Source organism: Gossypium raimondii, chromosome 12 (assembly GCF_025698545.1).
Source record: "Gossypium raimondii isolate GPD5lz chromosome 12, ASM2569854v1, whole genome shotgun sequence".
NCBI lineage: Eukaryota > Viridiplantae > Streptophyta > Magnoliopsida > Malvales > Malvaceae > Gossypium > Gossypium raimondii.
Window position 1 is genome coordinate 41851533 of NC_068576.1, and position 14880 is coordinate 41866412.

Sequence of the window (14880 nt, forward strand, 5' to 3'; positions counted from 1 at the left end):
TTGAAAGCAAAACAAATCAAAAGAAAACCGATTCATATACTACAGATGAAAGCAGTGTTGTAATTATTGTCAACCAAAAACCAAAAGAAAAACCACATGGTCTTGTAACTAAACACATGTAATGTAACACTCAAAAGCTCAAGTAAATTTTTCGTCACCAACTTTTTCATATTAAATTCCTAATTACTGGGAACGGGGACCATCATAAGCACTTTGTCCTTCCAAAATTATTCAAACTTGGGACGCTAGATCATTCTTTAAAGCAGCAGAATCACCTTCCACATTAGCCGCCACCAGATCCATATTTCTTCCCAAGGAAAAGGACTTGCAGCTTGTCATAGCCAGCAAGCACACCAGCCCCTGCAACTGCACGAAGAATGTTTGCACCAGCACCCTTGAACAGCGATTTGGCACCTTCATTCTTGATGATTTGAGAAAATGCTGCCATCGAGCTCTTGTATTTCACTGCTTCTCCAGAAGTCATCATCATTCTTCTACGTACCGTATCAATTGGATAAGATGCCAGTCCAGCACCTATTGTGATACCCCAACCCAACAAGAAACTTGCCAAGAAACTATCCTGTAAATGCCAAATACACGCACAGATTCAGGTTCTATGTTTCAACAATTAAAACTCCACATGGTTGTGAGGGCAAGTAAACAGATGCTTACCTGCAATCCACCAACCAAAACAACAGGCTTCAAAGAATCATACATTCCAAAGTAAAGTCCACGGTAAACAATAATTCCAACACATGAGATATTGAACCCTCGGTAAAGACCAGCAATGCCATCAGATTGGATGGTCTTCCTGTAGACATCAACTAAACCATTAAACTGCCTCTGACCACCCTTTTTAGCAGCCTTGTTATCATTAGCCAAACGTGTACGAGCATAATCCAGAGAGTAAACAAAAAGAAGTGATGAAGCACCAGCAGCACCACCAGATGCCAAGTTCCCTGCAAACCATTTCCAGTAGCCATCTCTGTCCTTCTTGAAGTTGAACATCCTCTTGAAATAATCCTTGAAGGCAAAGTTCAAAGCCTGGCACAAATACAAGTTAAGCTTTAAGAGGAAAAAATAAAACAAGGGGAAAGAGAACAAAAAGATAAGTCCTTTGACCAAACTGACATAGTAAATACTAAATCACACATATAGCAATGTTGTCAAGAGCACAAAGTGCATCCATGCATTAGAACCCCTAAATTACTTGAACGCATGACATAAGATCAATAACCTGAGTGATGTAAGACATGACAGGTATATGTGCGTGTATTTTTATGTATCTAAAAAGTGGTCCAAATTATCTTACAAAACATTGCAAAAATTTTGCTTCCTTTGTTGATCAATATGCATGTTTTCCTTATAACCCCATGCTTGTTGAATCCTCAAAAATTCAAAAGCAGAAAGTTCAATATCATCCCTTTTCTCACTAGTAAAAATACAGCTAAGGATAAACAAAAACTTAAAAGGAAACTTAATTATGCATATTGCCTTAGAAAAAAAGGCATGACCAAGTGCACCTTGCTTAAAAATTATCTAGAACACTTTGTTGTCTGGTGCTAAGATCCAATGCTTAGGCACTAGGTGCACACCTCAACAACAATATAGTTACATGTGCCTCAAAAGCCTCAATTTTTTGGGTTCGTTTCCTGCTCTCCCAACAAGAGGTGCACTGAGATAGCAGATAGCCAAGGGATATAACAGAAAACTCAGTAAAAGCAAAACTAATAAAACACTTTAAAAGGGATTCCAGAAAAGTAAAAGAAAATACTAAACGAAATAAAAACAAGACAAAATCAACCTGTGTGGGGAAGTATCTGAGAACATTGGCAGTGTTGCCTCTCCAAAGAGCAATGACACCTTCATCCTTAATAGTCCTGGCAAAGCAGTCAGTAATTCCCTTGTATGGTTCAGACAACCGCCCAGCTTTGATCATTTCATCCTGATTTTGGATCAAAAGTTTTACCCGCTCAATCGGAGCAGCAGCTGTCTTGGAAACAGCTGCAGACACTCCTCCCATGAGGAAATCCACCATAAAACCAGTAAAACCTTTCTCTGATGGAGCTTGTACAAATATGGGAGAAACAGTGGGCATATATGCCAACCCAGTGGAATGACGTGATGGCTGTAAAGCAACATGAATTCCTCCATTGGTATAGGCACCAGTCATGTTATAATTCTGAGCAGGCAAGCTAGGCGTAAGCCTGGAAATGAAATAGGACTGGCCATGCATTTTATGGAACACTGATGGACGCTTTGATCCATCTGCCATGCTTACAACTTAAAACAGTGACCTGTAAGTTAACAGAATTAGAGAAAAAGAGTTTTAAAACATTGACAAAAATTAAAAATAAGGCCAATATAGGCATTTGTTTTAATATAGACACACACACTGAAGTCTTAAAAGGAATTGCAGGCAAGCAAATTTTGAAACTAATGGACTGAAAAGAAGGGAAAAGCCTAAACTATATCAATAATGAAACATCCTAATTTAGCTTTGGTGAAATAGATAAAGCAGTTCTAAGCAAAAATTTAAAAGAAATCCACATAATTCAAAATCATCCAACATATTTCCACATAGCAAACAGAACTTGGTAAAAGATAACAGATCTACGTGTTACAACAACTAAAAACTAACAATCTAATCACCATTAATTAAAACTATTATCGATTCATAGTAACATTCAGCTGTATGTCAGCTACTGATAAAAAGAATAAGACAACAAGAAGTAATAAACAAACTTATCAAAAACAACAAACAAATCAGATAATAAATCAAGCTCAAGAGTGAATTTGGATTGAGATTTTCAGTGAATTTCTAAGCAACCAAACAACAGAGAAGAAAATTGAGGAGACAGAATAACCTGAGAGGTCGCCTAGGAAGCTGTTTGACTACAACTACTCCTTCCAAACTGCAAGGAGAAATGTAAGAGATGAGCGTATTTATATGTCCGCATTTAGGTTTAGGGTTTTTCTTCTCTATAATGACGGATTTGTCCTCGCTTTGTGCCACTGCAAAGGGTAAAGTTGTTCATGAATTAGGTTATCCACTCATGTCTAAAAATTCGTCGAAATTTGAAACGGTTTGAAATATTAGGTTCGAAAAATAAATTTGGGTAAAAAATATTAGGCCCGTTTAAAATGTGGGTCAACTCAGAGATAAACATTCAAGGCTCGAGTCTATCTCGGCCCCATACATTTTTCAAGTTTGTAATGCTCTATACTATATTATTTTCATATATTATGTAATTTAAAACGCATAAAAATTAAATATTTAATAATATATAATACTACTATAATATAAACATTAGCAAAATTTAATATGGTTATATATAAAATTATAAATAATTATTAAATATAAATATATATTTAAAAATTTTAAAATTAATATCAACGGGCCTAAAATGGGCTTAAGTTAGCCATTTGTAAATATGGGCAGGCTTGGGCAAAATTTTAGAATCATATTTCGAGCAAGGCCGAACTTTAGTAAGCATAAAGTGTGTCAATATCATGCTTAAGCCTGACTCGGTCCATGAACACTTCTAAAATCTGACTAAGGCTCCCTTAAGACGTGTACTGAGCTTCGGTTCAAGATAGTCGTTACTAGAGGTGCTCATGGGCCGGGCCCAGAAAAAAATTTTGACCCGGGTCCTAGGCCCGGGCCTGGCCCGGCCCAAAATATGGGCCTAGAATTTTGCCCGGGCCCGGCCCGGCCCGGCCCGTTTTTTAAATAAATACCAAAAATTTATTTTAAAAATTAAAATTAAAATTAAAAAAAGTATTTTAAAAATATTTTAAAATTAAAAAAAATTTAAAAAGTATTTTAAAAGAATTTTAAAATTAAAAAAATTTAATAAAAGTATTTTAAAAGTATTTTAAAATTAAAAAAATAAAAAATAATAAAAATATTTATTATATTCGGGCCGGGCCCGGGCCAAAAAAGTTGTGCCCGAGGCTCGGCCTATTTTTTAATCGGGCCTCGTTTTTTTGCCCAAGCCCATATTTCGGGCCTATATTTTTACCCAAACCCTCCCATATTTCGGGCGGGCCGTCTGGCCGGGCCGGGCCGCCCGGCCCATGAGCACCTCTAGTCGTTACCATATTGATGGATGTATCATTTTTTTATTAGTACTAGTGCATAATAATATCAATCTATTTCATGTTAATATTTTTAATTTATCGTTATTTTAAAGAAATATTTAATATATGTGCATAAAATATATTTACAAATGAATTAAATAAGCTTTAAATATAAAATATGCTATAAGATTAAATTTTTTTTGTTATATGGTATTTATTATATTGTCGGATATACTGTTTTCAATTCAACCAATTATTCTAAAATCTATGGTAACAATTAAAGTGGTATAAGAACTTATATAGAGTGGTATAACAAGTTAAAAGTGAAGGATTCTGTGTCAATTTTGATTTTCATAATTTTATTTTTTATTGGATAAACTATACTAATGTGAATAAATTATTAGTAAATTTATATTTTGATCATTTAATTAAAAAAAGTTATAAATTAGTTATTGAATTATTCGAAAGCTTTTATTTAAGTCACTTGATTATTAATTTTCTTTTAAAAGTCCAGCTAGAGAGTTCTAAGTGGTGATGTGATAATCACCACGGTGGATCAATACCAATTGACGGGTAGAAGAGCATACCTTAGGTCCAAGCCGATTTGACTGTCAGTGTCAAAAATCAGAAAAGAAAACTGTTTGAATTTTGATTCGTAAATTCATTACGTTCAAATTTGTTTTATGAAAAAATTGAATTGTAAAAGAGAAGAGAAATGAGAGCTTTTGATTGATGCAGACAGTGCGACTGCGAACAGAGAAAATCATACGACAACGATTTTAACAGTTCAATAACTTAAATGAAAAGTTTCGAATAATTCAATAACTATTTAAAATTTAATAATTTTAGTTTTATTATTAGCGGCTTTTAAAATATTCTTTCGGAACTTTGATCATTCGTTAATCAAGTTTTTAATTGTATGCATATGAAGTCAAATACAAAAGCAATGAAGTTACATATACGGGAAGGGATAATTTAGTAGGATATATATACACACAAAAGCAGTGAAGTTATATATATATATAGGTTAAGCTTCTACTCTAAGAACATGTTTGGTTTGGTGTATTGGCATAGCCAATACACCCCTAATCGGTGGGCCCCACCTAATCCGGGTGTATTACGTCGTTTGGTTTGATGTATTGGTAATACGCACCTAATCCATTACCTTCCTAATCGGTGAAAACCACCGATTTCTATTCCCCCTCTTTTGCCCAGATTAGCTACCGATTCAGCATCACCTCCCTAATTTACCCTCCCCCGATCCCCTTTGTTTCTCTTCTGTTCCTTCATCCGATTTCCTTCCTTGTTTCTTTGCTTTTCTTTTCTGCCAATTTGCTCCCAGTCCATTACGCCTCTTTTCTGTCGATTTGCTCCCTCCGTTTCTTTTCTTTTCTTTTTCTCTCTGCCACTCTTTCGATTGCCTTCTCAACCAGTCGACCTTTTTCTTTTCTTGTTCTCTCTGTCACTCTTTCGATTGCTCTCAGTTGGTGGGTCTCCAAGTTACTGCAACTGAAAGGTAAAGGAATGGAATCACTGTAATGAGTTTCAACTCTTTTTTTTTTCTTTTCTTTTCTAACTCTCTTTTTCTCTCTGTAATTAGTTTCAATGGCTGCCTTGTAGTGTCTTTAGCTTTTTTCTGCATGTTAGCAGATTCGAATCACTTCCTTGTTAGTGCAGTGACTTCTTCATCGATTATTGCACTGTTAACCTAAGCGGTTTCCCCTTTTCCAATTACAGGTTGTTCTTCATATATCTCCTCCCGATCAAGTCGATCTGAGTTAGTTTCCCGATTGCATGTTTCTATTCTTTGTTTATTTTCTATTCTTTGTTTATTTCCTTTGAGTCATCATATATCATTGAAGTAAAAGAGATGTTTATCTTCATCATTGTGCATGTATTGGATTGAAATATAGATTTGTTATCTCGGTCTCTGTTATCATTGATTCCGTTTATTATGTTCTTCATCATTTAGCAGGAAGATACAGATCTTGGGATTAATTTCATCGATTTTTGCTTATGTCCGATTAAATCTTGATTAAGGATGATCTTGACAGTCTTTGTATGAAAGAAACATTATAAAGCATTATTATTCTATACTACCTTTAATCTATCCCATTAAATCTTACTCAAACTTTATCATTTTGGTATGATCTAATAATTTCACTATTATAAAACTATTTTCCTTAAAAGAATGTCACATTATAAAACCATTCTCTTAAAAGAAAATCGAAAAGGAGGAGCAAATATATGTAATTACTTAAACAATAAATAGAGAGGTATTAAATTGAAAAAAACAAAATTTAGATGGATGTCAAAAGATTAATGTTACCAAAGAAACGATAAGAAAGCATACGATTTATTGAATCATGATTTTAATTATGGATGAATAGACTATGTGATGATAAAATTTGGAAAGAGAGAGAGAGAGAGTCAGTGATGATAGCAACACTCCCCTTCAATCCCTTTGCTCTTGTACTACAATTGTATTTTGAGGTCATTTTAAGTTGCTTACGAAATTCTTCAAGTTTGTATCCATTGATTTTTTTGATAAATAAAATGGCGACTTGATTTTTTAATCAAATGTGTTTTATCTTAATTTCATCGTTAAGTATTTTCTCATGAGTATAGTGATAGTGCATCTTTACATTCTACATTCGTGCATCAATGCATCAAAAGCTAGATTCTTTGCTAGTTGTATTACCAATTGGTTGTTGCAATACAACTTAACTGCATAGTAACATGCTGCTTTAGACATTTCAAGAGTTGTACTAACCATATGTACATCTCGCGCTTCCGTTGCTATTGCCCTGTATTCGGCCTTTGTGCTTGATCGTGGCACAATAGGTTGTCTCTTGCCATAACAAAAGATGATAGTGGACCCCAAATAATGTGTGTGACCATGGTTTTCTATTCAAAGTCAGCCTGTTTGACTGGAAATATGAGATTGCTTGCTTCATATTTGAAGAATTTATAGGCGATTTCGATTTTGTTGCATTTGTATTGATATTGTTCTTGATTTGTTCTGAAATTGTTTTGATTGTCTGCTGGAAATTGTTTTGATTGTCTGCTGGAAATTGAATTTGTTTATGTTAGTTAGTAGAATATGAAAACAATTTACTTGATTTGTTCTTGATTTGTTAGTCAGTAGAATATGAAAATGGATATGCTAGTGACGAAAACGAGTTACTTGCAGGACATGTTCATTATTTGTGTTCTTAGATACATGAGATACACGTGATTAAACCGTTTGGTTGATAATTCACTATTAATAATAATTGATAGTAAATTTATATAAGTGAATTAAGATAATAATAAATTTAGATCTTAAAATAAAATTGGATTTTCTGATTTACTAAAATGGAGATTAAATCAAAACATGTGATTGATGATATGTTTTCATTTACACCAATTAAAACCGATTAATTTGATTGCTAAAATTTATAAACCGATTATAAAGCGCTTGTGTCGAACATCGAGGAGTTAATTTGATTTAAACTTATTACTATTTGAATTCAACTCAAGTATATTACATTTATCTTGAGAATGTTGAAGTTTTACTAAAAGTATTATAAAGGTCCTTTCTAATATGAAATATGAGTAAATTGGTTGTTTTGTAAATTTCTTTGAACAGTTTTTGAAAAGTACAAAAGAAGACCTATATTTCCATATGAAAATAAAATATTTGAAGTCCATTAACATATACTAGTAAAGTTGTAATTTATTAAATGCGTTAATGTCGGATATTTTGTTTAAGATTTTCAAATAATCGAAAGAATATTATAAATTTGAAATTAAATGGAACCACAATCCTGCATTTAATTCTATATAAATAAGATGTGATTGATATAATTCAACTATGAATATTGAATGGCAGTGAATGAAAATCAACAAAATAGATAGGGCCTTTTATGTTTATAATGGATTCCATATTGTACAAATTTGTCTCTTTGGTTTTCCTAATGTCACATTATCTTTAATATATAAGTTTATATTTTATTAATCATAAATAATAATAATCAAAGTTATTTTGAGAGTGGAAGTTAAAATTCTAATATAATCGATAAAATGATACATTATTTATAGCTAATGGGATCTTGTAACTCGGAAAATCAAATTCGAAAAAAAATTAAACATTCCTTGATAAAATATATATTTTAAAATAAGTTTTATTCTATAATATTTTTGCTAAATTATATAAATAAGCACTCGATTATTAGTAAATTTTAGTTGATTCATTTGATTTTAAATAATAACATCAATAATTAAAATAAGGACTTTAATATTTCATTAAAATAAGGACTAATCAATAATTAAAATAAGGACTTTAATATTTTATTAAAATAAGGACTAATCAATAATTAAAATAAGGACTTTAATATTTTATTAAAATAAGGACTAATCAATATTTAAAATAAGGACTTTAATATTTTATTAAAATAAGGACTAATCAATAATTAAAATAAGGACTTTAATATTTTATTAAAATAAGGACTAATCAATAATTAAAATAAGAACTTTAATATTTCATTAAAATAAGGACTAATCAATAATTAAAATAAGGACTTTAATATTTTATTAAAATAAGGACTAATCAATATTTAAAATAAGGACTTTAATATTTTATTAAAAATCAAGAAATTTAATATTTTAATAAAGAAATTTAAATTTGGAATGTTATAAAAGTTTTAAAACAAGAGAATGAAGATTATTAAAGCAAATCCTCATTCTTATAAAAATAAATAATGTTGCTTAGAAAATATTTTCACATTTGAACCTACCATGTGAAGAAAATCTAATTAAACTTGGGTCTCCAAATTCATATTTATTGAACCCTTTTCTAATAATTAAAATAAGGAAAATTATATATAAATTTGTTGCTTTACAAAATAAACAAGTTTTGATACCTTAATTATAAGGAAAATTTTTTGCTTCGTGTGTTCTAAATTTGTATTGTTTATTTTTATTTGATAATGTGTAATTGCAACTTCAATTCATTGATAGTGTGTTCTAATTTTAATATGTTGCAGTAATGGCTCGTCTGCCTTTAATTGCACAAAGTGTGAGGCGTAAAAGAATTGGTCTTGCATTGACAATATGGTTGGAAATTTGTAGAATTGCGATTTGGTTCTTATTTAGAATGGGTGCCAGCCTTAGCCTACAGACTTATAAACCAAGGATTAGGTCCTATACCTTAGATTTTTATGCAAAACGGGATTATGTGAAGAGGTTTGTATATGCTAGTGACGAGACTTGTATTGAACAAGTTAGGATGAATAGAACTGCCTTTTTTTAACTATGTGAGATGTTAGAATCAATAGGGGGATTGAAGTCGTCAAGGTTCATGCTTGTTGATGAGCAAGTAGCAATGTTTTTACATATCATCTCCCATCACCTGAAAAATCGAGTTATCAAGCATCACTTTAGAAGGTCCGGGGAAACTGTTAGCAGAGCATTTCATAGTGTTTTAAATGATGTCATACGCTTACAAGATGTCTTATTTAAAAAGCCGGAGCCAATTACAGCCGATTCTTCTGACACAAGGTGGAAATGGTTTAAGGTATTAGACTGAGTTTTATATATAGCTTGTACAACATTTAGTTGACTTAGATTTAAATTAGTATTCTAACTCAAGGTTTTATATCATGTGATATAGAATTGTTTAAGTGCTCTTGATGGAACCCACATCAAGATTAGGGTGCCAACAGTTGATAAACCTAGATATCGAACCCGAAAAGGTGACATAGCAACAAATATGCTAGGTGTTTGTACACCTGAGATGCAATTTGTTTATGTTCTTCCTGGTTGGGAAGGTTCAGTTGCCGATGGACGGGTGCTTCGAGATGCCATTAGTAGAACACATGGACTAAAAGTTCCTCATGGTAAAGTGTATAGTTAGAGGAATTTGAATTATTCATTAAGATCAAACTTTGTGTGCTGAATTAATCATTTATTAAAAAATTTATTTTATAGGTTGTTATTATCTAGTTGATGCTGGATACACAAATTGTGAGAGATTTGTTGCACCATTTAGAGGACAGCGATATCATCTGAACGAGTGGCGTCAGGGTTATCAGCCAAGTTCTCCGCAAGAGTTTTTTAATATGAAACATGCCTCAGCACGTAATGTCATTGAAAGATGCTTTGGCTTATTAAAACTTAGATGGGGAATACTTAGGAGTCCATCGTTTTATCCTGTAAGGGTGCACAATAGAATTATTATTGCATGTTGTTTGCTCCATAATTTTATTCGAACCCATATGAGTATTGATCCCATTGAAGCGGAGGTGGGAGAAGGATTACCTACTAATGTGGTGGATGACGATGAACCGAATATCACAAATATTCATCCATCGGATGGTTGGGCTACTTGGAGGATGGATCTAGCCAACCAAATGTTCGATGAATGGCAAGCATCTAGAAATTAGTTAGGTTTAGGGACAAATTGAGTTACAATTAATTTGTTGATGTTATTTTATGTATCTAGTTTATGAAACTTTGGTGGTGTTTGATTAAAATTCTGTATTGTACTAAACTTTGTTGAATTATAATTTACTTATCTTTTCATTCAGCATGTGTTATTTCATTAAATTTAGTATTGAGCTTTTGATTCATGATATTGAACTAACGATATAATATTATAAACTGTTCACCTTTTGATTCATGATATTAAAAGCAGTAAATAATGTTAATTTGTTTTTTTCTTAAGATAATTATGTCGGTGTTCCACAATCACATGCTTCTTCTAAAGCTTCTCGAGGAAGCAAAAGAAAATGGATTTCGAAGAAGATGCACCTTGGTTTTTGCATGGTGGATTTGCACAATGTAGGAACATTTAATGTCGATAGGGTTCAAGGCGGTTATTTGAACGAGCTAGAAAAATGCTAGAAAAGGCTTTACCAAGAGCAATGTTGAAGGCGAAGCCAAATATTGAATCTCGGATTAGCGCCTAAAAGGGAATGGTCGATCGTCACGACATGCTTAATGGCCAAAACAACAACGGTTTTGGTTGGGACGAGCATAAGCACTCGTTGTTCTTGAAGATGCGATTTAGAATTTTATGTAAAGGTAAAATGTATTTCAAATATTTATTTGTTTTTACAAAACTTATAACTAATATGATTTCCTCATTTTTTAGAGTCACAAAAAGCCTCTCGATTCGGACATCGTTCTTTCCCTTACTACAACCACTTCTTGCCATATCGCAAGAGATCAGGATTGGGAAAGACACTCAAGCAATTCTTGATGTTCTTGAAGAAATACATCTTGAGGATGAACGTATTACAGATATGAATGAAGAGAGAAACACATTCTATGATCTGAAGCTAAAGTCTCTTTAGACGACATGGATGTTTCGCATGCAGATCCGCGAGGAGATAGAGACCAAGGGTTTCCTCATCTTCAAACAAGAGAAAGAAGAAATCGATGCTCGTGATAATGTGTATTCTTCATTTGATGAGGCGCCACTTTGTTGGGGAAAAATCCAGCCGTTGGCGATCAAATCGAGAGGAGTATTGCCTCAGAGGTGGTAGTTCGTGAAGTCGTCAAGAACATCAAAAGATGGAAGAGAAAGCTTCAAATTTATATTCAGCCTTATGGTCAATTGAAGGTTTAACCGACGATCAGCGGTATGATGCTTTGAGTAAAATTCCCGATCATCCAACTCAAATGATCGTTTTCTTTAGTTTACCTTCTGTTGCCCGATTGGAATGGGTCAGAAGATTTCTTTCTCACCATTAAATATCAATGTTCAAACTTTTTGATGTTGTAAAACTATATAACATATGGATTATGATGTACAATTTCATTTTCATCTAACCTTTTCTTAATATAAGTTAATTATGTTTATGCAGAATATAATTCTCAAGTTATATATTGATTTTAGTAAATTAATATAAGAACATTTTATTATTAAGAATTTTATGAAATTATATATCACTATTAAATTATATTTAATATTAATTATTTTAAATTGTATAAATTCATATAAGAAAATTTATTATCAAGAATTTTATGAAATTTAATATTAATTATTAAATTATATGTAATAATTATTATTTTAAATTATACAAATTCATAAAATATAATTTATTAGTTATAATTATTTTAAATTTTATTAAATCATATATTTTAATTAAAATATATTTAATATTAATTATTTCAAATTTTCATTTATAGTATCATATATTATGATTTGAGTAAATTCATATAAGAATATTAATTATTAAGAATTTTATTAAATTATATATTTTAATTATAATATATTTAATAATAATTATGTTAATTTATATTTTACAGATATCATATATTATGATTTGAGTAAATTCATATAAGAATATTAATTATTAAGAATTTTATTAAATTATATATTTTAATTATAATATATTTAATAATAATGTTTAAATATGATTAAATTATTTATTATTGATATTAATAATCTTATTAAAATTTAAATAACAATAACGATAATAATTTACCAAAACAAATTTATGCTAATTATTAAGAATTTTATTAAATTATATATTTTAATTAAAATATATTTAATAATAATTATGTTTAAATATGATTAAAATATTTATTATTGATAATAATAATCTTATTAAAATTTAAATAACAATAACAATAATCATTTACCAAAACAAATTTATGCTAAGGGTATTCTAGTCATTTTAGTTTTTTCCATTATGCTATTACACCTCTATTCCATTCAACCAAACACAAGATTACTATTACGCCTCTATTCCATTACATTCAACCAAACAGTTGATTTGCTATTACAGCTCTAATTCAATACACCTCTAATCCAATAAACCTCTAATCCAATACACCTCTAATCCAATACAGCGAACCAAACGCTCCCTAATATTCAATTCTTGTGCTTAGACTCATTTTCTACTTAATAATTATATTATATTATATCACATAAAAATTAAATTTATATAATATATAATAACATAGTGTAAACATTTTAAATTGTTTAGGTTTGAAATTAAACATAGTAATTACACCCTCTTGTAATTAAACATATTTGACTAACGGAGTGTAATTACATTGGAATTCTCTATATTATGTTTAGCAATATGAATTGTAACTATGTTAATTATTATAAAATTATTCATAATACTTGAGATAAAAATCTCTAAACAGGTAATAAAACTTAAAATCAATTTATCGTGTATAATATGGTAGTCCAAAAGGGTATATGACAATACAATTACTAATAAAGCTAACAAGACAAATGATTTTTGAGCTATTCTCACTCTAGCACTAAATATATAATCTTTGTCGCATTGTTTGACCATTTACCAAGTATAAATAATTAATAAGATATCATATAATTTAATTAAAATTAATGTACAATTTATAATAAATACTATATAAATCAATTAAATATCTAACAGGCCAAAATGTATGAAAAATTATTCCTCATTAATAAAATTTTAAAATGGTTTCACTTAGATTAGTAAAATAATGTAGAATTATATTTTGAAAAATAAAACATGTTTAAAAATTAAAATATTATTATTATACAAAATAACTTCTTAAACTTCAATTATTTAGATGTTTGAAAAGTTATAAGATAATTGGATTTGAATGTGATCACTGTAATTATTTGCATAATTACTCTAATTCTTACACCCATTAAGAATTGGAGAGGATAATCGAGGCGTCCAATTACACTCTATTCAAAGAGACCCACTAATTACAATAGTTACTCAAACATATCACATATGTGTAAATTATAAGCAATTATATCTAAATCCAATTATTAAGGGTGTGTTTATCATTGAGGTTGAAAAACACTTTTCAACCCAAACCATGATTTCAAATAAAAAATTAATAAATAAACCGTTTTCAAACTAAATCTTGATATCAAACTAGAATTTAAATCAAGTTAAAAGCTAAAATTTTTAGCTTTTGGCTTTTGAAAGGTGTTTTCAAGAAAAGTACCTTTTACCCCTCATTAAATCTTCTACTTTACAACATTATGTCTAAAATAGATACTTTATCTTTCCAAAAGCGCTTATGACCAATAATGGTAAATACTATCAAATTTATCAAAAGCACTTTATCACATCAATTTTCATAAACACTTCTCAACATCAATGATAAACTAACCCTCATAGTCTTTCCAAATATTTTCTAAAAGAACAAAAAAATATATTAAGATGTAAATAGCATATTTTTATAAGAAAAATTAAAAAATATATATGGGTGAACTTAAATTAATTAACTAAAATATGTGTAGATTGAAATAAAACTTGAAGATTATAGTTTGAGTTAAATCCAACTCTTACAAATATGAAATATGCTAATATTAGAACTTCTAATGATAACAACAATCCCTTTCTCTCTTTATATAAAAGATATAAATGGTACCTAAGATTAAAGTTGATGTTTGAGGTCCAAAATGTAATGATAGTGTTTTCTTGTTCTAACAGATTATAAGGATATTCAGAAAAAGAAAGATTGAAAATTGATAATCTAATTGTTTCGATACATCTTGAATTACGTGAGGTGAAAGAAAATGAAAATGAAAAATAATATTTATAATTTTATTTTTATAACTATAACATCCTTCCCAGAGTGGTTAATATTTTCTCTTTTACCTTAACGTGTAAAGTTAAATTATTAGTATTGTGTTTTTAAGTTGTGTTTTTAGGTGTAATGATAAATTTAGTTCATTTGTTTTTATTATTTTGATCTCATTTCATTATCATTTTGACTTTCAAATTTTAAAATTTTGTCAAATTATTTTTGAGATGAAAAACTAATTCAACTATTAAAATTTTGTGGTAT

General features: G+C 30.0%; 1 protein-coding gene across 1 annotated transcript; it reads right to left on the minus strand.

Moving 5' to 3' along the window:
- Positions 1-3011, minus strand: LOC105764214 (ADP,ATP carrier protein 3, mitochondrial). Its single transcript, XM_012582720.2, has 4 exons — positions 2868-3011; positions 1805-2297; positions 673-1044; positions 1-580 (listed from the first exon to the last, which is right to left on the minus strand). Exons 2-4 carry the CDS (start codon positions 2273-2275, stop codon positions 284-286), a joined length of 1140 nt encoding a protein of 379 aa, XP_012438174.1. The 5' UTR covers positions 2276-2297; positions 2868-3011; the 3' UTR covers positions 1-283.
- Positions 3012-14880: the final 11869 nt, after the last annotated feature.

Excerpts from the sequence above, each read along its gene's own strand:
- LOC105764214 (XM_012582720.2), bottom strand. The coding sequence starts at position 2,275 with ATGGCAGATGGATCAAAGCGTCCATCAGTGTTCCATAAAATGCATGGC. Across the intron at positions 1,045-1,804 it reads TCAGATACTTCCCCACACAG|GCTTTGAACTTTGCCTTCAA; the intron begins GTTGATTTTGTC and ends TATTTGTGCCAG. Across the intron at positions 581-672 it reads TTTTGGTTGGTGGATTGCAG|GATAGTTTCTTGGCAAGTTT; the intron begins GTAAGCATCTGT and ends TGGCATTTACAG.